This window comes from Delphinapterus leucas, chromosome 13 (genome assembly GCF_059928025.1).
Source record: "Delphinapterus leucas isolate spDelLeu-1000000601 "Yukka" chromosome 13, BTC_Dleu_Yukka2, whole genome shotgun sequence".
Classification (NCBI taxonomy): domain Eukaryota; kingdom Metazoa; phylum Chordata; class Mammalia; order Artiodactyla; family Monodontidae; genus Delphinapterus; species Delphinapterus leucas.
The window spans coordinates 63,850,462-63,872,496 of NC_143141.1; the positions used below are offsets into that span (position 1 = coordinate 63,850,462).

The following is a 22,035-nucleotide window of genomic DNA, read 5'->3' on the forward strand; positions in this document are numbered from 1 at the left end:
TTCAGTTATATTTTCTTGTCTTTCACAACTGTACTTCGTTGAACATGATAGATTGAACCTGGAATATAACCCGTACTCTTTTATTCCTCACTTCTCTAGATTTAAAATGCCATGCTTTATTTCTAGAGTGATAATTTTTTTACTTAAAATTTTTTTTGACTTTTGATGATATACTTTTTTTTGAGATCATAGTTAAAGGAAAATTCCAAAATTTGAAGAAAATATAAAAAAAGTAGAGAGCAGAATACATTTTTTTGTGCTAAGCACTGACTCCAGATTTTTTTGCTCGATTATTAATGTCAGCTCATTAGCCAATGATCCTTAATTTCGAGTTGGTCATAGTGTTTATAGTTATAAATTTGAATTTTGACCTTTATTGTGGGAATCTTAATTGTAATAAAGGTCATGAAAGCAGGGTAGGGTTATTGAAAGTAAAGCCATTTCAATTTGAGGCTTTGCCTGTTTGTGCTTATAAGAGAGGCAGCAATGGGGCTTTAACCAGTTTTGCTATCTGTTGTGTGTTTATAGGCAGTTCCAGCTTTTTTACCCCCATTCGGTTGAGAGAACCACATTATTCCTATAGGAAAAACACAATTTGCTTTATAATGTTAAACTTAAACAAAACGTTCTTGACTGAGCATTCTCTAAGAAGTATATCATAGATATATTATGTAAGCAAATATATAGGAACTATAAACCTTTTTGATTAGTTTCCAGCATTAAATTATGTATTGTATACAAGGTACCCCACTGTACTCCAAAATATGCAAGCAGCACATCATTTTTTTTTGAAAACTATCTGCAAAATTCACTGTTTAAGCACTTAATAATTTGCTATTATAGAATTAAAGGGTCTTCTGGGACTAAAGGGACTACACTCTTTCTTTTCTTAAAGCTGCCTAGATTATGAATAGACAGTTCATACAAGAGGAAACAAACATTATACATGGGAAAATGGTCAGCCTCGGTCAATTATATGCATGTTAAAGCAAAATGGGGCCTTCCCTGGTGGCGCAGTGGTTGAGAATCCATCTGCCAGTGCAGGGGACACAGGTTCAATCCCTGGTCCAGGAAGATCCCACATGCCACGGAGCAGCTAAGCCCATGCGCCACAACTACTGAAGTCGGCGTGCCTAGAGCCTGCGCTCTGCAGCAAGAGAAGCCACCGCAGTGAGAAGCCCGCGCACCGCAATGAAGAGTAGCCCCCGCTCGCCACAACAAGCCCGTGCGCAGCAACGAAGACCCGATGCAGCCAAAAATAAATTAATTAAATGAATTTTAAATTTAATTTTAGTTTATATTTAAAAAACAGAAGTAATTTTGTCAGTATGGATGCACATATCAATGGAAAATGATTTTTAGGTGTTTGATTCAATTATTGGAAAACTTAAGTATGTTTGGAACAACTTGTGTATGTGAATCTACCTCTTCAGTTGTAAATTTTATGAAACCTAAGTGATCATGTGTTTTTGATAAGCATTTAGTGTCTGAATTGAAAGGTGCTGTAAGTGTAAATACACAGTAGATTTCAAAGACAGTATGAAAGAAGAATGTAAATATCTTAATTTTAAAATATTGATTTTGAGTCCAAATGAGAGTATGTTGGATATATTGGGTTAATAAATAAACTAATATTAAAATTGTTTTCTTCTTTTACTTTTTAGTGACTAAGGAAAACAAAGTTACACGTGGCTCATCTATCATGTGGACAGGGCTATCTGTTCTATAGTCTTAGTGGTAATTTTTTGTCTCCTTATAGCAGTTACTGAGAGAGGGTTGTTAATATCTCCAAGTATGATTATGCATGTCTATTTTTCTCTTTAATTGTCTAAATTTTTGCTTCATGTATTTTAAATCTCTTATTTAGGGTTACTATGGTTTTCTGATGTTGACCCATTTTATATCTAGAAATACTTTTACTCTTGAAGTCTACTTTGACATTCATATAGCAGCACCATTTTTCCTATGGTTATTTGCATATGTATCTTTTTTCCTACCTTTTACTTTCAACCTATCTCTGTCTTTATATTAAAAGTGCCCCTGCTCGGGCTTCCCTGGTGGCGCAGTGGTTGAGAGTCCACCTGCCGATGCAGGGTACGCGGGTTCGTGCCCCGGTCTGGGAGGATCCCACATGCCGCGGAGTGGCTGGGCCCGTGAGCTGTGGCCGCTGAGCCTGCGCGTCCGGAGCCTTTGCTCCGCAACGGGAGAGGCCACAATGGTGCGAGGCCCGCGTACCGCAAAAAAAAAAAAAGTACCCCTACTATACACAGTATGTAGGTTTTTTTTTTTTTTTGCGGTACGCGGGCCTCTCACCTCTGTGGCCTCTCCCGCAGCGGAGCGCAGGCCCAGCGGCCACGGCTCACCGGCTCAGCCACTCGGCGGCATGTGGGATCCTCCCGGACCGGGGCACGAACCCGCGTCCCCTGCATCGGCAGGCAGACTCTCAACCACTGTGCCACCAGGGAAGTCCCAGTATATAGTTTTGCTTCTGTTATCCAGTCTGACAATCTCTGTCTTTTTTGAATGTTTAGTGTATTTACATTTAATGTAATCATTGATTTAGTTGGGTTTAAGTTTGCCGTCTTCCTATTTTTTTTCCATTTGTTCCTTTTGTCTTGTTTTTTCTTTGGGTTAATTGGATATTTTTTAATATTTCATTTTGGTTCCTCATTGGCTTATTTAGCTATACCTCTTTATTTTTTTAGTTATTGCTCTAGAGCTAACAGTATGTATCTTTAATGTATCAAAGTCCATTTAGAATCAGTGTTTTTACCGCTTTCCACTTCAAAATCATAATAACCTTAGAATGAATTTAATTACTTGTCCCCACGACATTTGTCTTAATTTTTAAAAACCCCACCTTACAATCTATTATTTTTCTTCTAAATGATCAGTTATCTTTTAAGGAAATTACTTGGGGGAAACAACCAGTCTTTTATTTTTGTACCCATTTATTTACTACTTTGCATACTATAGGAGGGAATGAAGAGGCTTTCCATTTGGTATCATTTCTTTTCAGCCTGAAGAATGAAGAACATCATTTAGCATCTCATGTAGTACACATCTGCTGGTGACAAATTTGCTTAGCTCTTTTGCTCATTGTCTTTATTTTGCTTTCATTTTTCAATAATACTTTCACTGAATATACAAGTCTGAGTTGACATTCTTTTTTTCTTTAAGAACTCTAAGGATATCATTGTATTGTCTTCTGGCTTCCATTGCTTCTGATGAGAAGCAGTCATTTGAATTATTCCCTCCACCACACCACTTTTTTAAAAAAATATAAATTTATTTATTTATTTTTGGCTGCATTGGGTCTTCGTTGCTGTGCCTGAGCTTTCTCTAGTTGCAGCGAGTGGGGGCTACTCTTTGCTGTGGTGCACGGGCTTCTCATTGTGGTGGCTTCTCTTGTTGCGGAGCACGGGCTCTAGGTACGCGGGCTTCAGTAGTTGGAGCATGCGGGCTCAGTAGTTGTGGCTCGCAGGCTCTAGAGCGCAGGCTCTAGAGCGCAGCCTCAGTAGTTGTGGTGCATGGACTTAGTTGCTTCGTGGCATGTGGGATCTTCCCAGACCAGGGCTCGAACCCATGTCTCCTGCATTGGCAGGTGGATTCTTAACCACTGTGCCACCAGGGAAGTCCCCACCACACCACTTTAAAAATTTTCCCTTTACCTTTGGTTTTTAGCAGTCTGACTGATGTGGTTTTCTTTGTGTTTACCCTACTTGAGGTTTGCTGAGCTTCTTGGATCTGTAAGTCTCTGTCATCAAATTTAGTAACATTTTGACTATTATATCTTCAAATATTTTTTCAGTATTTTTTCTCTTTGTTCTCCTTCTGGGACTCTTGGATGTAGCTCTACAGGTCCCTGAGACTCTGTTAGTTTTTCTTCATTCTTTTTTCTTTTTCTTCTTTGAATTAGAGAACTTTGGTCTGATTTCAAGTTCACTGACCCTTTGTTCTGCTGTTTACAATCTGCTGTTAAGTCTATCCAGTGAATATTTCATTTTAATTATTGTACTTTTCAGTTCTAGAATATTCACTTGTTTTTTAGTAGTCGGTTTATTGGCTGAGGCTTCCTAAGTATTCACTTATTAAGAACTTATTTTCCTTTAAATCCTTGAACATATTTATAATGTCTTAAATGCTTTTATCTGCTAAGTTGAACATCTGGGCCATTGCAGGATTGCATTTATTTATTTATCTATATATTTATTTATGGCTGTGTGTGTCTTCGTTGCTGTGTGCAGGCTTTCTGTAGTTGTGGTGAGTGGGCGCAACTCGTTGTTGTGGTGCGTGAGCTTCTCATTGCAGTGGCTTCTCTTGTTGTGGAACACAAGCTCTAGGCACGCGGACTTCAGTAGTTGTGGCACGCAGGCTCAGTAGTTGTGGCTTGCGGGCTCTAGAGCTCAGGCTCAGTAGTTGTGGTGCGTGGCCTTAGTTGCTCCGCAGAATGTGGGATCTTCCCAGATCAGGGATTGAACCCTTGTACCCTGCGTTGGCAGGTGGATTCTTAACGACTTCACCACCAGGGAAGTCCCAGGATTGCTTTCTATCAACTGCTTTTTTTTTGTGTGTGTGGTATATGGGCCTCTCACTGTTGTGGCCTCTCCCGTTGCGGAGCACAGGCTCCGGATGCGCAGGCTCAGCAGCCATGGCTCACGGGCCCAGCTGCTCCGCGGCATGTGGGATCCTCCCGGACCTGGGCATGAACCTGTGTCCCCTGCATCGGCAGGCGGACTCTCAACCACTGCGCCACCAGGGAAGCCCTATCAACTGCTTTTTTTTCTTTACTGTGGGCCACATTTTCTTCTTTCTTTGCATTTCTAATAATTTCTGTTCATATACTTTATGTTACACAGTGTGGAGATTCTGGATTTTGTTATCTAGTTTTTGTTGTTACTTGCAGTTCAGTTACTAATTGCTCTTGAGCTTTTGGAGGCTTGGCTTTATACTTTTTAGTGTGGATCTGTGGGAAGCTTAGAGGCAATCCTCCTAACTTGGGGGGGACTAAATCTCCAAACTGTCTCCCCTCTTTTCAATTCTTAGTATTAGGCTTTGTTTGGGTGGATCTTCAGTAGGCCTTACTCTAGAACATCGTCTTTGATTTGTAGATGTGGCCTTTCTGGTGTTTCAGCTTGATGCCTGAAGTGTTCATCTATTCATCATGGCTGGGCCAAAATGCCACAGTGTCCCAGTACTGTTTGACTTCTGGTATCTCTGTTCCTCTTACAACCCTGTAGTTGCTGCTTTTTGGTAAGCCTTGCATAGTGTGTTCCTCTGCACCTGTGAAGCTTATCGCCCTTGGCCAAGGACTTCTGGGCTCTACCTCTGCATAGTTCCTTTTTCTCTGTCCTGCTGCACAGCTTCCAACTGCTTTTAGTAGTCCTGAACTCAGATCTTTGCTTGTGCTTTGGTTCCCCACGCTGTTTAGGAAATTGTTCTTAGCAGAGTGTGGCAGTGGATGGGAGGCGTGTGTGTGTGTGACCTTTTCTCAAGGATTACTCTCTTCTGCCTGTTGTCCAGTGCTTGAAAAAAGGTGCCTCGTATATTTTGTTTAGATTTATAGTTTGTGGCACAGGACCAGTCTGGTAGCAGTTACTCTAATGACTGGAAGAACAAGCCTCAAATATTGTTTCTCTCTCCCCCTCCAACTCCCAAGTGTACCTGTGTTTTTAAAAACAAGGCAAAACAGAATTGGGGAAGATTTGTACTACTTTGTGATTTGCCTTTTCCCCACTTATTTTATACTGAGTTGAAGACTATCTTTGATTTTTTAAATGTGTGTATGTGGTTTAAAGCTGCATAGTATGTCAACATGTAGTTAAGATATTAGGCCGGGACTTCCCTGGTGTTGCAGTGGTTAAGAATCCGCCTGCCAATGCAGGGGACATGGGTTTGAGCCCTGCTCCAGCAAGATCCCTCATGCCGCGGAGCAAGTAAGCCCGTGCGCCACAACTACTGAGCCTGCGCTCTAGAGCCCGTGGGCCACAGCTACTGAATCCCACACACCTAGAGCCCATGCTCTGCAACAAGAGAAGCTAACGCAATGAGAAGCCCACACACCGCAATGAAGAGTAGCCCCTGCTCACTGCAACTAGAGAAAGCCCGCGCTCATCAGCGAAGACCCAATGCAGCCAAAAATAAATAAATTTATTTAAAAAAAATATATTAGGCCAATTTCCAGTTTTAAGAAGTTTAACATTAGGGACTTCCCTGGTGGTCCAGTGGTTAAGACTCCGCACTCCCAATGCAGGGGGCCTGGGTTCTATCCCTGGTCAGGCAACTAGATCCCACATGCTACAACTAAAAAAAAAAACAAAAGATCCCGTATGCTGCAGTGAAGATCCCACATGCCACAACTGAGACCCGGCACAGGCAAATAAATAAATGAATAAATATTAAAAAAGACATTTAACATTAATTTCCACTACCATAAATAACACTGATAAACCAACTTATATATCTGTGTTAGCATCTTTGTTTCTTATAATAAATATCTACAAATAGGTTTACCATGGTATAACCTTTTTAAGGCTTTTTAAAATATGTGCTGGATTAAACTTTTGAATACTTAGATACTATTTTCATTTTGTTATGGAGTATAAATGTTGAGGTCCAAGTACCAGACATCAAAATATCACTTTGCTTTTGTTGAATAGCTAATTTTTTTTTTTTTTTTTTGCGGTACGTGGGCCTCTCACTGCCGTGGCCTCTCCCATTGCAGAGCACAGGCTCCGGACGCGCAGGCTCAGCGGCCATGGCCCATGGGCCCAGCCGCTCCGCGGCATGTGGGATCTTCCCGGACCAGGGCACGAACCCGTGTCTCCTGCATCGGCAGGCGGACTCTCAACCACTGCGCCACCAGGGAAGCACTGAATAGCTAATTTTTATAGATAGACTGAGTGCACTGAGTCCAGGCTACTATCCATAAAAATTTGTTACAAGTTTTTATTTGGAATGTGAATAATAAAAGTGAAATACTTTTGTTTCTCTTTCTACAAGTTTAGTTTTGGGTTGATGTAATCTAATGTTAGTAACATTGTAATGCAGATTTGTAGCACCTTTTTATTGTCATAGTTTATGATTAAGATTGAAATTTGCAAATATACCTAGGTTGGTCCTGAAGTGTAAATTTTCCTGTTGGAATGTGTGTTGAATGTATGAATTAAGATAAAGTATGATTAAATAGCAATAAAAAAAGACAGATGTCTTTTTCTTTTTTTTAATACTTATTTTTTAGAGCCGTTTTAAGTTCACAGCAAAATTGAGCACAAAGTAAAGTCTGGCCGCACGCATGCGCACCCCCCAACCCCTGACCCCCCACCCCCGGTCCTCACACACCTGCAGCCTCTCGCCCTGTCAGCATCCCACACCAGAGTGGTACACTTGTCACAATCAGTGAACTTTCATTGACACCTGATTATCACCCAAAGTCTGTAGTTTACATTAGGGTTCACTTTGGGGGTTGTATATTCTATGGGTTTTGACAAATGTATGATGATACAGCTCTACCATTAGCATCATAGAGAATAGTTTCATGGCCCTAAAAATCCTCTTGTGTTCCACCTAGTCATCTCTCTTTCCCCACTTTTTTACCAAGACGGTGTCTTTTTGTAGGCCTTGTGGTAAATAGGTTAAGTATACTTAGTGTTAAGGTATGGAGAAATATTTGAGTTGATTGTCTGTATGTGTCTTTCAGCTTTGACCCTGAAAGATCCACGTCGGGGAGAACTGACTTGGAACAGTGAATTAGGAAAATCTATTGGAGGGCTGAAATCTCTTTTTCCAGCAATCTCTTGGCATTAAAGAGTGGAAATAAAATCACTATTCTCTACATAGAATTTAACTTCAGTTTAAGATCTTAGTGCTAAATTTAAAAAGACTTCCAATTGTAGGTGATCACAGAGTATTAATATTTATAGGTATTCTAAAGAAATTTGCATGTAATTCTCTTTTATATGGTGGCCTATATCAGTGTTTGATGAATGAAGTACTTTATCTGTAGTTCGTCCAAATTTAGTAGGGAAATTATGATGGGGGAGTAAATTTAGCTGAATCATGTCATTGTACTCCATGATACCTGTGAAACATATTCGCTACACTTCCCTTTAGAGGTCTGTTGACTAGTTAATAGTGACAAATATGCTGCCTGTATATCTGCAGTATCTATCTTTATTCGTGCTAATAAAAGAAAACTGGCCACTGTAGTCAATTAATTTAGGTGAAATTTTAAGGTAGCAAAGATTTCCTGCCAAATGGTTTATTTTTATTTTTAAGAAACCAACTAATGCTTTCTTTACATTAAGAATAAGACTACTTGTTGGTTTTAACAAAATCAGCAATCTCCAAATTTGGTCATTATGATACTTTAGCACTTACTAATTTTGAGTTCTTTTTAATTAAAATGTGTTACTTGGTAGAACTTCATACTTTTAATTGTAATTTTGTGATAAATATACTACTCCTGAGTTGCTAGAAGTATTTCCCCAAACTAATTATGTGAATGTCAAATTTGCTTATAAAACAGGTAGGGACATGTGTAAAACGCCTCAGTAAAATATGTAAATTTCATTCATTCAAGAAATATTTATTAAGCACCTGCTAGGTGCCAAGCGTGTTCTAAGAGAGTGGTCAGTAGGGTGACTGGGATCCTTATTTTTGTGGCACATACTTTGTATGGAGGGGGAGATATAAGGCACACATGTAAACAAATGAAAAAAGTTATTTTAAATACTGGAAAGGGCTGTGGGAAAAAACCCTGTTTTGTTAAAGTGGTGGAGAGGGGTCTGTAACTTAGACTGAGTGGTTGAGGAAAGCCACATGGAGGAGATAACATTCGCACTGAGACCTAGATGATGGAGAAGCAAGCCACGTAAATTTCTAGGGACAGAGCGTTCCAGACAGGGGAGAACACAGGACAAAGATTCTGGGGTGGGAAACAGGTTTGGCCTGTTCAAGGAACAGCAAGAAGGGCAGATTGCAGGGGCCGGATCACACAGAACTGGGGAGACTATGGTAAGGGATTTAGAAGATTTTTTTTTTTTTCCCTCTATTTTCTGGTTATGGTGGGGAACTAATTGAGGGTTTTAAGTAGAGGATTGGCAGTCTAGGAGGGGAAACATGTAATAAATAAGTACTTACATAAATATTCAAATGATGGGTGGATTAAAATTGGGGGAGTGTAGGAGGACTGAATTTGGTTAGGAACCTTGGGGGAAGATATTCCTGAGAACATGACGTTTAAACTGAGATTTAAGGAATTAATTAGGGGAACAACATGGGAAAGAGTATTCCAGGCAGAGAAATATCATGGGTGAAATAAGGGTCTAGAAAGAGCTTAATAGCATAAGGATCTGAAAAAAGGTTAGCTTGTCTACTATTGGTAGTTTACACAGGGGAAAATAGCACCAAATGGGGCAGGAGAGATTTGGCAGTGAGTACAGGATTTTATGAGGCACGTGTAGGAGTTTAGTAGTTAATGCTCTGTAGCAGTGATTTTAAGGAGAGTAACTTAATCACATTTACATTTAACCGTATTATTCAGTTTCTACTCTGTGAGGATTGGTTTGGAGGAGGGGCAAGAAGGGAGACCAGTTCGATACCACCTCAAGTGAGATAAGATGGTGGTGATGATGAGAATAGGGATGGCATCAGAAGATTTTGAATGAAGACAAATTTAAGACCTTCGTTATTGGTTAGATTTAGGGGTAAGGAAAAGGAGGGATGTATCATGGACAGCCCTCAGGTTTGTGCCTGCAAATGGGTAGATGGTGATGTTGTTACACAGCTACACAGGTCAATTGAAGGTCACTGTAGAGTTTTAGCATTTTAAGGTGTAAATAAAAGCTTTTCTGTAGGATTGATTATTTTAAAATTACTGTCACCTTAATGACAAGCACCTGTAATGCTTACGATGTATCAAGCATATTTCAAATCATTTAATCCTGATGACAACTTAATGTGGTAGGTGCTATTATTATCCCCATGTTACAGATGAGGAAGCAGGCATAGAGAAGTTAAATGACACGCATCTAGGCAGTTTTGCTTCTTGGTTCATTCTTTTTTTAAAAAATTTATTTATTTTATTATTTTATTTATTTATTGCTTCTGGCAGCGTTGGGTCTTCATTGCTACATGCGGGCTTTTCTCTGGTTGCGGTGAGCGAGGGCTACTCTTCGTTGCAGCGCGCGGGCTTCTCATTGCGGTGGCTTCTCTTGTTGCGGAGCACGGGCTCTAGGCCTGCGGGCTTCAGTAGTTGTGGCACGTGGGCTCAGTAGTTGTGGCTTGTGGGCTCTAGAACACAGGCTTAGTAGTTGTGGCACACAGGCTTAGCTGCTCTGCGGCATGCGGGATTTTCCCGGACTGGGAATCGAACCCATGTCCCCTGCACTGGCAGGCGGATTCTCAACCGCTGCACCACCAGGGAAGCTGCACCACCAGGGAAGCCCCTCCTGGTTCATTCTTAACCACTAACAGGTTTGGAAGGTTTTAATCACACAATTTGCATACCGTTTGGTAATATATTAAATTGGAATTTAACTATGTTGTACTTTTCCTGGAAGGTTTACTTTTTGTGCATTCAAGTAGCATACCTGGCTATATCTGTATAGCATTGAAACAAGCAGTGATAATATCCTTTTTAATTAAATACTGTTTGCTTTTACTTTAAAAAATTCTCCTTTGAAACTGACTGCTCTTTATATTACATTATATTGTTACTGTTTGCAACAGCTTTTGAAATAGTGTTGATTTTGCTTTGTACAGTTAAATGTGCCTTGTGATGTGAAGGTAAAGACTCTAATAGTCTTTGCAAATCAAATAAGCTAGATGTTTCTTTCTGTAAAGAAATTAAAAATTCATTAATGTAAGTATATAATCTTCAGGCTGAGAATAGTGTTTGTGTGGATAAGGTATTGGTGCACTAATAATGTGCCACTCCTCAGTGGACTGGCTGTCTCCTCGGTGAGGAGGGGCTGTCATTGCACTGAACACAGTAGATACTGTATGTCTCCTTAGATTGGAAACTGGCACTTAGTAGACAGTCTCAAGGGGAGAGTCTTAAAAATGTTGATGTGGGAGAGGATAAGATCCCCAGGAGTGTTGCTAGTGGGATCAAGCAATTGATAGGGAAGAAAGGCAGACAAGGTACATAGTCTCTGAAACTAGCTATTAAGTGGGTTTAAAAACAAACAAACAGGGCTTCCCTGGTGGCGCAGTGGTTGAGAGTCCGCCTGCCGATGCAGGGGACACGGGTTCGTGCCCCGGTCCGGGAGGATCCCACATGCTGCGGAGTGGCTGGGCCCGTGAGCCATGGCCGCTGAGCCTGCGCATCCGGAGCCTGTGCTCCGCAACAGGAGAGGCCACAACAGTGAGAGGCCCGTGTACTGCAAACAAACAAACAAAAAACAGAAAACAAAACACAAACCTAAACTTTAAAAAACTCTCTCACCTATTACATATATTCTGTAGTTATTTCTTCATCACTATTCAGTAAAGTTCTTCTGCAAAGGTTAACTTCTTTTGGTGTGCTGGGTGAACAAAAGAGTTTATATAGCTGTTTTTTAGGAGCTATATAATTTTGAAGGGGTGTCTGTGGTGTTTGGTGAAAAAGGGCCCTAGAGACAGATGAATCTCTGCATCTCGTTGACTGTTCTTCTTATGTCTTCCACTAAAACATTAATCCTGGGCTTTGTTTTAATAAGGAATGCTATACTTTTAGGTAACTCTTATTAAATTAGGGAACCATTAGCTTTATCACTTGTCATTTTTGGAAATTTCTTAGGACCTTAACCCTTGAAGTTTCAGAATGAAAAATAATGTTTACAATTTATATGTATATTTTAATCTTTGTAACTTGGAGTAATTTTCAGGTGATGCCTATAGGGAAATTGGAATCTGAATTATTAGGTGAAATTGATTTTCCACTCACTACATCTGGTTTGTGTGTGCATACAGTAGCAAAAGTTGTTTATAGAATCATACAGTGTTCAAGAACAGCTGCTGTGCACGTTTAGCTGTTAAGACCTGATTGAGATAGAGGCCTTACTTAGTATTCCTGCTTATCTCTATATATAGTAAGAAACGGACTGGTATTCTTGGTCCTATTATAGAGGGAGTGAGAAATCCAGTGTGTGTTTGAGCATCACTTTTTGTAACTATTTCCAAATGACCTATAATGGAGGAGAAGTTATTTGAAATTTTGCTTTAGTTGTGATCCTTTAGGAAAAGTTTAGAATGCAGGAATTAAGGTAACCTGTTTCTCTCTTTTTTAACTCTAGGTGAGAATTATGAAGATGATGACCTAGTAAACTCTGATGAGGTTATGAAGAAACCATGTCCAGTACAGATTGTTCTTGCACATGAAGATGACCATAACTTTGAGCTTGATGAAGAAGCTTTGGAGCAGATACTGCTACAGGAGCACATACGAGATCTTAACATAGTAGTGGTATCCGTGGCAGGAGCTTTTCGTAAAGGGAAATCATTTCTACTGGACTTCATGCTTAGATATATGTATAACAAGGTGAATAGTGTCTTTTAAATTGAACTGAGTTAAAAACAAAAATTACCAACCAATATTGTTTAAAAATAATAGACAAAAAACAGTAAGAGCTGTATCTTTAATTTTACGAAAATACAGTTCTTGATAAGACTTCTCAGTTAAGACAGTAATGTAAGTTTGAGCTCTTGATTCTTCTTCATCTCCATAATTCCTTTTTGCATGTAGTACATATTGAGGCACATGATTGAGCACCTGTGTTCCAAGCATTGTAGCTCTAACCTAAGATGTCTGAGTAGACTCTAAAGTCTCTGAAGCACTGTTCAGTCTCTCGCTTTTTGTTATTTCCTTCCCCTTCTCAGTCGCCTTTACAACAGTGGGTGAAGTAGGCTGATAGAGACTTCTGTAAAGGTATACTTATGCTCCTCAGATAAGTCTCCTTCAGAGACTTACTTTTTGAGATAAGGTTCAGTTCCTTAAAGTGACTTCCTTGGTCTTCCATGATCTCTGAGCCTCATCCCTTGTCTCTGTATGTCAGGCATACTATAGTTTTTGCAGTTCCTCGAGTATGTCATGTTATCTCTCAAATGTTGCTGTACTGTTGGCTAATCTTTTTTCATAGGAAGCCTTCCTTGGTTTCTAAGGCTGTGTTATGACCATATGGCACAGGTCCTATGTTTCATTGATACTACTTTAGTTACTAATTTTTCCTGGCTAGTTTACTGTCAGGAGTGGGCTTTATCTTGGTTACCATATCTCCCATGCCTGGCACGATAATTGGCCCATAGTAAGAACTTATTTTCTATTTTGACTGATGCATCACCCTTTCTCTATACATTTTCACTTTTTGGTGGTACCAGACAATTATTTCCCTCCCCCTCCCTGACTTTGACTTTCTCCCCTGAACAAAAGCAAGAAAAAAATTTTTTTTTTCCCGCTTGAGTCAGAGTAGTTTTCTAACAGTTGAAAGTTGGGCTGAGGGAATGAGAGTTTGATAGGAACCAAGGAGGAATTGGAAATTTGTAGCGGAGCACTTAAGGGGAAGGGCTTTATAGGAGTAGGCTTTAGACATTCAGAAGGCCACATGACGGTGCTAGAAATAACACTTTGACAGAATTACATAATTGTCTAAACATCTGTCAGGGTGTTCACCTTTACGTTTTCTGTGTAAATCTGTAACTGGATATGCATCCTACTTGAGATAAGTAATAAGGCAAACATTCCTAGTTGGTTTTCAGGAAGCTTTTCAATATTCTTTCCATAGGGATCTCTTCAGGCATGTTCAAGCATGCCTGAGTATCAAAAATGTAGTTCATGATAAAGAACACTATTTTACACAAGTTGGAAATTGAGAAAGATATAGTATTTTAAGGTTTTTCCACTTAGACTTGATTATTTTCCAGAAATATACATCTGAAATAGAGAAATGTATAAATAGTGACTTATTCTTCTTTTTTGTGACTTATTCTTTAAAAAAAAAAAGTCTGTACGTTTAAAGATGATAAAGAATTTCTGTATTTTGAGGCTCTGACTCCTTAAGTTAGCTTGTGTATATTGTTTCTATCTGTGTCTGAGCTGTTCACTGCAAATGTATTTGATTCCAAGTAGGTCACAGACAGAATGTTAGAAGGGGAAGGAAGCTTAGATCACTTGTCTAGCAAGTTTCACCTTAGGTGCCATTTCTTATTTGATCTCTTATCAATTAGTAGTGGCTGTTCAGAGGGCGAGTAGCAGCCCACATGTGTCGTATATTTGTAATCTCTGAACTAATAGAATTTCCTCCTTTGTGGGTAAAGATACTGAAGGCACAGAATGGTAAGGAGGACCTCAGGCTACACAACTAGTTAGTGGTTTCTAAGCTAAATGTCTTTATTAATTTTCATTCATAAAGTTTCCATATAGGATTCCTGATGTAAATAATCTTATTCTGTCAATTGAAAATCACATTAAACAGTGTTTGATTTGGAGGAATAACAGGATTCTACTTATACTGACTTAGCGGTGGGTCATGCTTTTCCTAGGAGATGAAAGTAAAGGAGAAAAAACAGTGGGATGGTTTTGGAATATTTCATTAACCTATATGCCTGCAAAGATGGGATGGTAGTTGAAGGTAGGAGATAACAGTGGCTTTATACAGTCGTCCCTAGGTATCCCAGAGTGGGGGCAGGATTGGGGGGGCTATTGATTCCAAGACCTCCAGTGGATGCCAAAATCCCTGGATGTCCAGGTTCCTTATGTAAAATGGCGTAGTACAGTCAGCCCACTGTATCTGTGGGTTTCACATCGGGAGGACCTACTGTACTGATTTCGTATGTCTTCGGTATTGACTTGAGTCAGTTTATGTAAAGCAGTTCACTAAAGGAGCCAAATGTAAATATTTTACTTCATGATTTAGAAATAGATATGTGTTTTAATTTTGATTAGTTAGTAAAGGAATCATAACAAAGCTGAATGTGAGCTCTTTTCTCTTGGATAAAAACAAAAACTCCAGTAGCTAAGTTCTTAAAACCAAGAATTTTCTGAGATTGTTACCAAACATTTCCAGATTACAGGGGAAATTCTGATTTTTAGGTCTCATTTTCTTGCAAAGTAAATAGCTTCCTACACAGTTTTTTTTTTTCCTTAAGCTGCTACTTGTATTATGAAAATAGGTTGTTTTTGCTTGAAATATAGAAGGAAAGAAATCAGTCTTTTGTAAACTTGAGAAGTGAATTAAAAGTTTTTCTAGAATAAAATTCCTTCATGTCATGTTCGAATTAATCGGTTATTTATTTTTAAGATAAATTTATTTTATTTATTTATTTTTGGCAGCATTGGCTCTTCGTTGCTGTGTATGGGCTTTCTCTAGTTGTGGCGAGTGGGGACTACTCTTTGTTGTGGTGCGTGGGCTTCTCATTGCAGTGGCTCCTCTTGTTGTGGGGCACGGGCTCTAGGCATGTGGGCTTCAGTAGTTGTGGCACATGGGCTCAGTAGTTGTGGTGCACGGGTTTAGTTGCTTTGTGGCATGTGGGATCTTCCCGGACCAGGGCTCGAACCCGTGTCCCCTGCATTGGCAGGCGGATTCTTAACCACTGTGCCACCAGGAAGCCCAAGACTGAATAATATTCTATTGTATACATATGTCACATTTTATTTATCCCCTCATCGTTAGTGGGCATTTGGGTTGTTTCCACCTTTTGGCTTATGAATAATGCTATAATTCTATGAATATGTTAATATAACATATATTCACTAATTATATATAATACATTAATATATAATAATGAATGATAATGGTATGAGGTAAGGGTTCAGCTTCATTTTTTTTGTATATGCCTATCCAGTTGTCCCAGCACCGTTTGTTAGAAAGGCTATTCTTTCCCCATTGAATGATCTTGGCACCCTTGTTGACAGCTAGTTGGCCATAGACATGTGGCTTTATTTCTGAACCCTCAGTTCTGTTGCATTGGTCTGTATGTCTGTTCTCATGCCAGTACTAGACTGTCTTGATTACCTTTGCTTTGTAGTAAGTTTTCAAAACAGGAAGTGAGTTCTCTTATTTTGTTCTTTTTTCAAGATTGTCTGTTCTAAGTCTCTTGGAATTCCATATGATTTTTGGACTTAGTCTATCAGCTTCTATGGGAGGTTAGCTGGGATTCTGTTGGTGATTGGATTGAATCTAAAAGGTCAGTTTGGGTAGTGTTGCCATCTTAATATTAAGCATTTCAATCTTTGAACATGGGATGTTTTCCCACTTATGTGGATCTTCTTTAATTTCTTCCAAAAATGTTTTGTAGTTTGCAGAGTATGTTTTACACTTCTTTTGTTAAATTTATTCATTTTTTGTTGATGTTATAAACAGAATTGTTTTCTTTCTTTTTTTTTTTTTTTTTTTTTTTTTTTTGCGATACGCGGGCCTCTCACTGTTGTGGCCTCTCCCGTTGCGGAGCACAGGCTCCGGACGCGCAGGCTCAGCAGCCACGGCTCACGGGCCCAGCCGCTCCGCAGCATGTGGGATCTTCCTGGACCAGGGCACGAACCCGTGTCCCCTGCATCGGCAGGTGGACTCTCAACCACTGCGCCACCAGGGAAGCCCCCCAGAATTGTTTTCTTAATTTCATTTTCAGATTGTTTGTTGCAAGTTTACAGAAATACAATTGATTGTTTTATATTGGTCTTGTATCCTGCAACCTTGTTCAACTCATTTATTCATTCCAATAGTTTTTTTTTAATCATTTTAAGTGAACAATTTTATTTATTTATTTAAATTTATTTATTTATTTATTGTTGGCTGCATTTTGTCTTCGTTGCTGTGCACGGGCTTTCTCTAGTTGCCTCGAGCAGGGGCTACTCTTTGTTGCGCAGGTTTCTCATTGCGGTGGCTTCTCTCGTTGCGGAGCAAGGGCTCTAGGGCTTAGTTGCTCCGAGGCATGTGGGGTCTTCCTCGACCAGGGCTCAAACCTGTGTCCCTGCATTGGCAGGCGGATTCTTAACCACTGCACCCCAAGGAAGTCCCCGTTCCGATAGTTTTTTAGTGGACTTTTTAATGTTTTCTATATATAAGATCATGTCACCTGTAAATACAGTTTTCCTTTTTCCTTTCCAATCTGAGTACCTCTTATCTCTCTCTTTCTTAGCAAATTTTCCTGGCTAGAGTCTGCAGTACAGTGTTGAGTACAAAGTGATAAGAGCAAATATCCTTATCTCTTTCCTAATCTTTAGGGAGAAGCATCTAGGTTTTCACACTATGTATGTTGTTAGCTGTAGAATAGTTCTGTATATGTTTTTCAATCAAGTTCAGGAAGTTCTCTGTTTCTAGCATGCTGAGAGGGTTTTTGTTTTCTTAATCATGAGTGGATGTTGGATTTTTTCAGATGCTTTTTCTGCATCTGTTGATGTGATCATATGATTTTTATTTAGCCTGGTGATGTGATGGATCACATTATTAATTTTTTGAATGTTGAGTTAGCCTTGTGTCCCTGGAATAGTTAGTTGTGGTGTATATAATTCTTTTTATACAATGTTGGATTTAATTTGCTAATATTTTGTTGAGTGTTTTTATATCTATGTTCATGAGATATATTGATCTTTAGTTTTCCTTTCTTGTTATGCCTCTATTTGGTTTTGGTATTAAGATAACACTGGTCTCATAGAATGAGTTAGGAAGTGTTCCCTCTGCTTCTATTTCCTGGAAGAGCTTAGAGAGAACTGACATCATTTCTTTCTTAAATGTTTGGTAGAACTTACCAGTGAAACTGTCTGAATTTGGTTCATTCTCTTTTGAAGGTTATTAATTATTGATTAAATTTCTTTAGTAGATACAGGTCTATTCAGATGATCCATTTTTTTCTCGTGTGGGTTTGGTAGGTTGTGTCTTTCAAATAATTGGTCCATTTCAACTAAGTTATCAAAATTGTGGGCATAGAATTGTTCTTAATATTCTTTTACTATCTTTCTAATGTCCATGAAATTAGTAGTTTTGACTCCTCTTTGATTTCTGATATTATTATTTGTCTTTTCTCTGTCAAATCAATTTTATTGATCTTTTCAAAGGACCAGCTTTCGTTCCATTAATTTTTTTTCCCTGTTGTGTTGTTATCCTGTTTTCTTGTGTTCAGCTTTATTGGTGTCTGCTGTATTTTTATTCTGCTTCTTTAGGTTATATCTAGTTTCCTAAGGTAGAAGTTTAGATGATTGATTTTAGATCTTTTTTCCTAATATATGCACCCAGTGCTATAAATTCTCCTCGTAAATATTGCTTTCACTGCATTTTACATATTTTCATGGGTTGTATTTTCATTTTCATTTAGTTCAAAATATTTTAAAATTTCTGTTGAGACTTTTTTGACCCGTGTGTTATTTAGAAGTGTGTTGTGTAAACTCCAAGTATTATGGGATTTTCCAGCTGTGTTTCTATTACTGGTTTCTAGTTTAATTCAGTTGTGGTCTGAGAGCATACTTTGTGTGATCTGTTCTTTAAAATTTATTTTAAGGTGTGTTTTAAGGCCCAGTGTATGTCCTATTTTGGGGAATGTTCTGTATGAGTTTGAGAGGAATGTGTATTCTGTTGTTGTTGGATGAAGGATTCTATTGGGTTGGCCGAAAAGTTCCTTCGGTTTTTAAGTAAAAATAAAAGACACATTTTTCGTTTTCACCAGGAACTTTATTGAACAGCGTATTCCCCGTTTTGTTCCACTACCTTCTGCCATTTTTCAGGCAACTTCACAATTCCATCCACCCAAAACGTTTTATCTTTTTGAGCAAAGAACTGTTCCAGGTGCCTTTTACAGTCTTCCAGGGAATTGAAATTTTTTCCATTAAGAGAATTTTGTAAAGACCAAAATAAATGGAAATTTGAAGGTGCAATGTCTGGTGAATATGGCGGATGAATCAGAACCTCCCAGCCAAGCTGTAACAGTTTTTGCCTGGTCGTCAAAGAAACATGCAGTCTTGGTTATTATCCTGATGGAAAAATATGCATTTTCTGTTGACTAATTCCAGATGCTTTTTTTGTCGAGTGCTGCTTTCATTTGGTCTAATTGGGAGCAGTACTTTTTGGAATTTTCGTTTGGTTTTCCGGAAGGAGCTCATAATAGAGGACTCTCTTCCAATCCCACCATATACACAACATCACCTTCTTTGGATGAAGAATGGTGTTTGGTGTGGTTGGTGGTGGTTCATTTCGCTTGCCCCACAATGTCTTCTGTTCCACATTATTGTACAGTATCCACTTTTCATCACCTGTCACAATTTGTTTTAAAAATGGAACATTTTCCTTATGTTTAAGTAGAGAATCACGTCAGAAATATGGTCAAGAAGGTTTTTTTTGCTTCTTATGTGGAACATAAACATCAAAGAGATGAACATAACTAGGGTGGTGCAAATGAATTTCATTGCTTGATTTGGATATTTTGAGTATGTCAGCTATCTCCCGCGTGGTATAACGTTGATGGTTCTCAATTAATGTCTCAATTCGATCACCATCAACTTCAGCTGGTCTACCCGAACGTGGAGCATCATCCAGAGAGAAATCTCCAGCATGAAACTTCGCAAACCACTTTTGACACGTCGGATCAGTCACAGCACCTTCTCCATACACTGCGCAAATCTTTTTTTGCGTTTCAGTTGCATTCTTACGTTTCTTGAAATAATAAAGCATAACATGCCAAAAATGTGGCTTTTTTTCTTCCATCTTCAGTATTAAAATGGCTACACAAAAATTCACCAACTTTGATAAATTTTTTTTTAAAGGCATGCTGGTATGACAGCTGTCACAATACAATCTAACAAAATTGTTTCGAATGAAGTTAAAGACAACTAAGCACTACTAGAGCCATCTTATGGAAAAAACCAAATGAACCTTTTGGCCAACCCAATATAATGTCAATTAGATCCACCTGATTGTTGGTGCTGTTCAGTTCAGCTACATCCTTACTGATATTCTGTCTTCTGGGTCTGTCAATTACTGATGGAGGGGTGTTGAAGTCTCCAAGTGTAATAGTGGACTTGTCTTGTTTCTTACAGTTCAGTTCTTGCCTCACGTATTTTGATGCTTTGTTGTTAAGTGCATACACATTAAAGATAACTGTTAAGTTTTTCTGGAGAATTGACCCCTTTATTATTATGTAATACCACTCTTTATCCTGATAATTTCCTTGTCCTTAAGTCAGCTTGGTCGGAAATTAGTATAGCTACTCTAGCTTTTGTTTGATTAGTGTCAGTATGGTATATCTTCCTCCATTCCTTTTCTTTATGTTTAAACTGGGTTTTTTGTGGACAACAAATATTTGGGTCTTTTTTTTTAATCCACAGTGACAGTTTCTGTCATTTAATTGGTTTATTTCAATCATGCACATCTAAAGTGATTTTTGATAGGATTGGACTGTTATTTCTTATGTTTGTAATTTTCTATTTGTTGTACTTGTTTGTTCTTTTTTATTTTTTTCTGCCTTCTCTAGCTTTAATTGACTATTTTATATGATTCTACATTCTGTTCTTCCTTAGTATATCTATTATACTTCTCTGAACATTAAAAAAAAAAAAACTGGTTGCCTGGAGTTTGCAATATACATTTACAACTAGTCTAAGTCTGCTTTAGAATATTACTATACTGCTTCATCGGTAGAGCAGGTACATTATGAAAGAGTATTCCCAATTCCTCCCTCCTGTGCCTTATGATGTTGTTAATTTCCTCTGTGTTATGTACACAATCACCCAATACATTGTTACTATTAGCACTTCATACACATAGTTGTCTATTAGATGAATTAAGAGAAAGAAGAATAAAAGATTTACTTTCTTGTCTTTCTTTGACATTCTTTTATATATATGTCTGAGTTTCTGACCTATATTATTTTCTTTCCCTTGGAAGAACTTTGAACACTTCTTTCAAGGCAGGTGTACTAGTAACAATCTCCCTCAGTTTTTGTCTAAGGAAGACTATTTCTCCTTCACTTTTGTAGGATAACTTTGCTGGATACAGAATTCTAGGTTGGTGGCTTTTTTCTTTCAGCACTTGAAATATTTCACTCTATTCTCTTCCTGTTTGTGTGTGAGAAGTCCAAAGTGATTCTTATCCTTCCTTGTTCCTCTACAGGTAAAGTGTTTTTTGTCTCTGTTTTCTTTCAGGATTTCCTTTTTGTCTTTGTTATTTTGCAGTTAGACTGTGATATGCCTGGTATAGATCTTTTGGTATTTATCCTATTTGGTGTTCTCTGACTTTATTGGATCTGATTTTTAGTATCTGTCATTAATTTTAGAAAATTCTCAGCCATTATTACTTCTGATGTTTCTTTTACGCTTTTCTCCCTTCTCCTTCTGGTATTTCCATTACACCTAGATTACACCTTTTGCGGTTGTCCCACAGTCCTTGAGTGGTCTGTTCTGTTATTCTTATCCTTTTTTGTCTATGCATTTCAGTTTGGGAAGTTTCTATTGATATATATTCATGTTCACTGATTCTTTCCTTGGCTGTGTCCAGTCTGTGGATAAGTATATTAAAGGCATTCTTTACTTCTATTACAGTGTTTTTTATATCTACCATTTTCTTTTAATTCTTTGAGTTTCCATCTCTCTGCTTACATTACTTGTTTTTGCACATTTTCTACTTTTCTCATTAGAGCCCATAAGATATTAATCCTAGTTATTTTAAATTTACTACCTCATATTTCAAAATCTGCATCATATCTGAGTTTGGTTCTGATGGTTGCTTTGTCTCACCAGTCTGTTTTTCCTTACCTTTTGGTATGGCTTGTAATTTTTTTGTTGAAAGTTAGGCATGAAATATCAGAAAATAGGAACTGACAGTTAAGTTTTTAGTGTGAGGTGTTATGTTAATCTTGCTTTAGCTCAGAGATGTGTTCAATGTTTTCTGCTGCTTTAGGTCCCAGAGACTTCAGTTTTCTCCCCCTCCCCCATTATCCTTGGGTTTCTCTAAGAACTCCTTAAATAGAATGTGTCTTGCAGCTCTCTCATTTGTAATCCACTGTCATCGTAGTGGAGCCTGGTTGATGTGGTGGTAAGGTGTGGGAGAGGAAAGCTATATCATTTTATGATTA

General features: G+C 38.5%; 1 protein-coding gene across 4 annotated transcripts in view; it reads left to right on the forward strand.

Annotated features, from left to right (window-relative positions):
- The window catches only part of ATL2 (atlastin GTPase 2), a 61,067-nt gene that overhangs the window by 17,708 nt on the left and 21,324 nt on the right, over positions 1–22,035 (forward strand). For all 4 annotated transcript variants that reach the window (XM_022574051.3, XM_022574052.2, XM_089923265.1 and 1 more), the window contains exon 2: positions 12,279–12,523. In XM_022574051.3, coding sequence (XP_022429759.1) covers positions 12,279–12,523 — 245 coding nt within the window. The remainder of the gene's footprint in view (positions 1–12,278; positions 12,524–22,035) is intronic.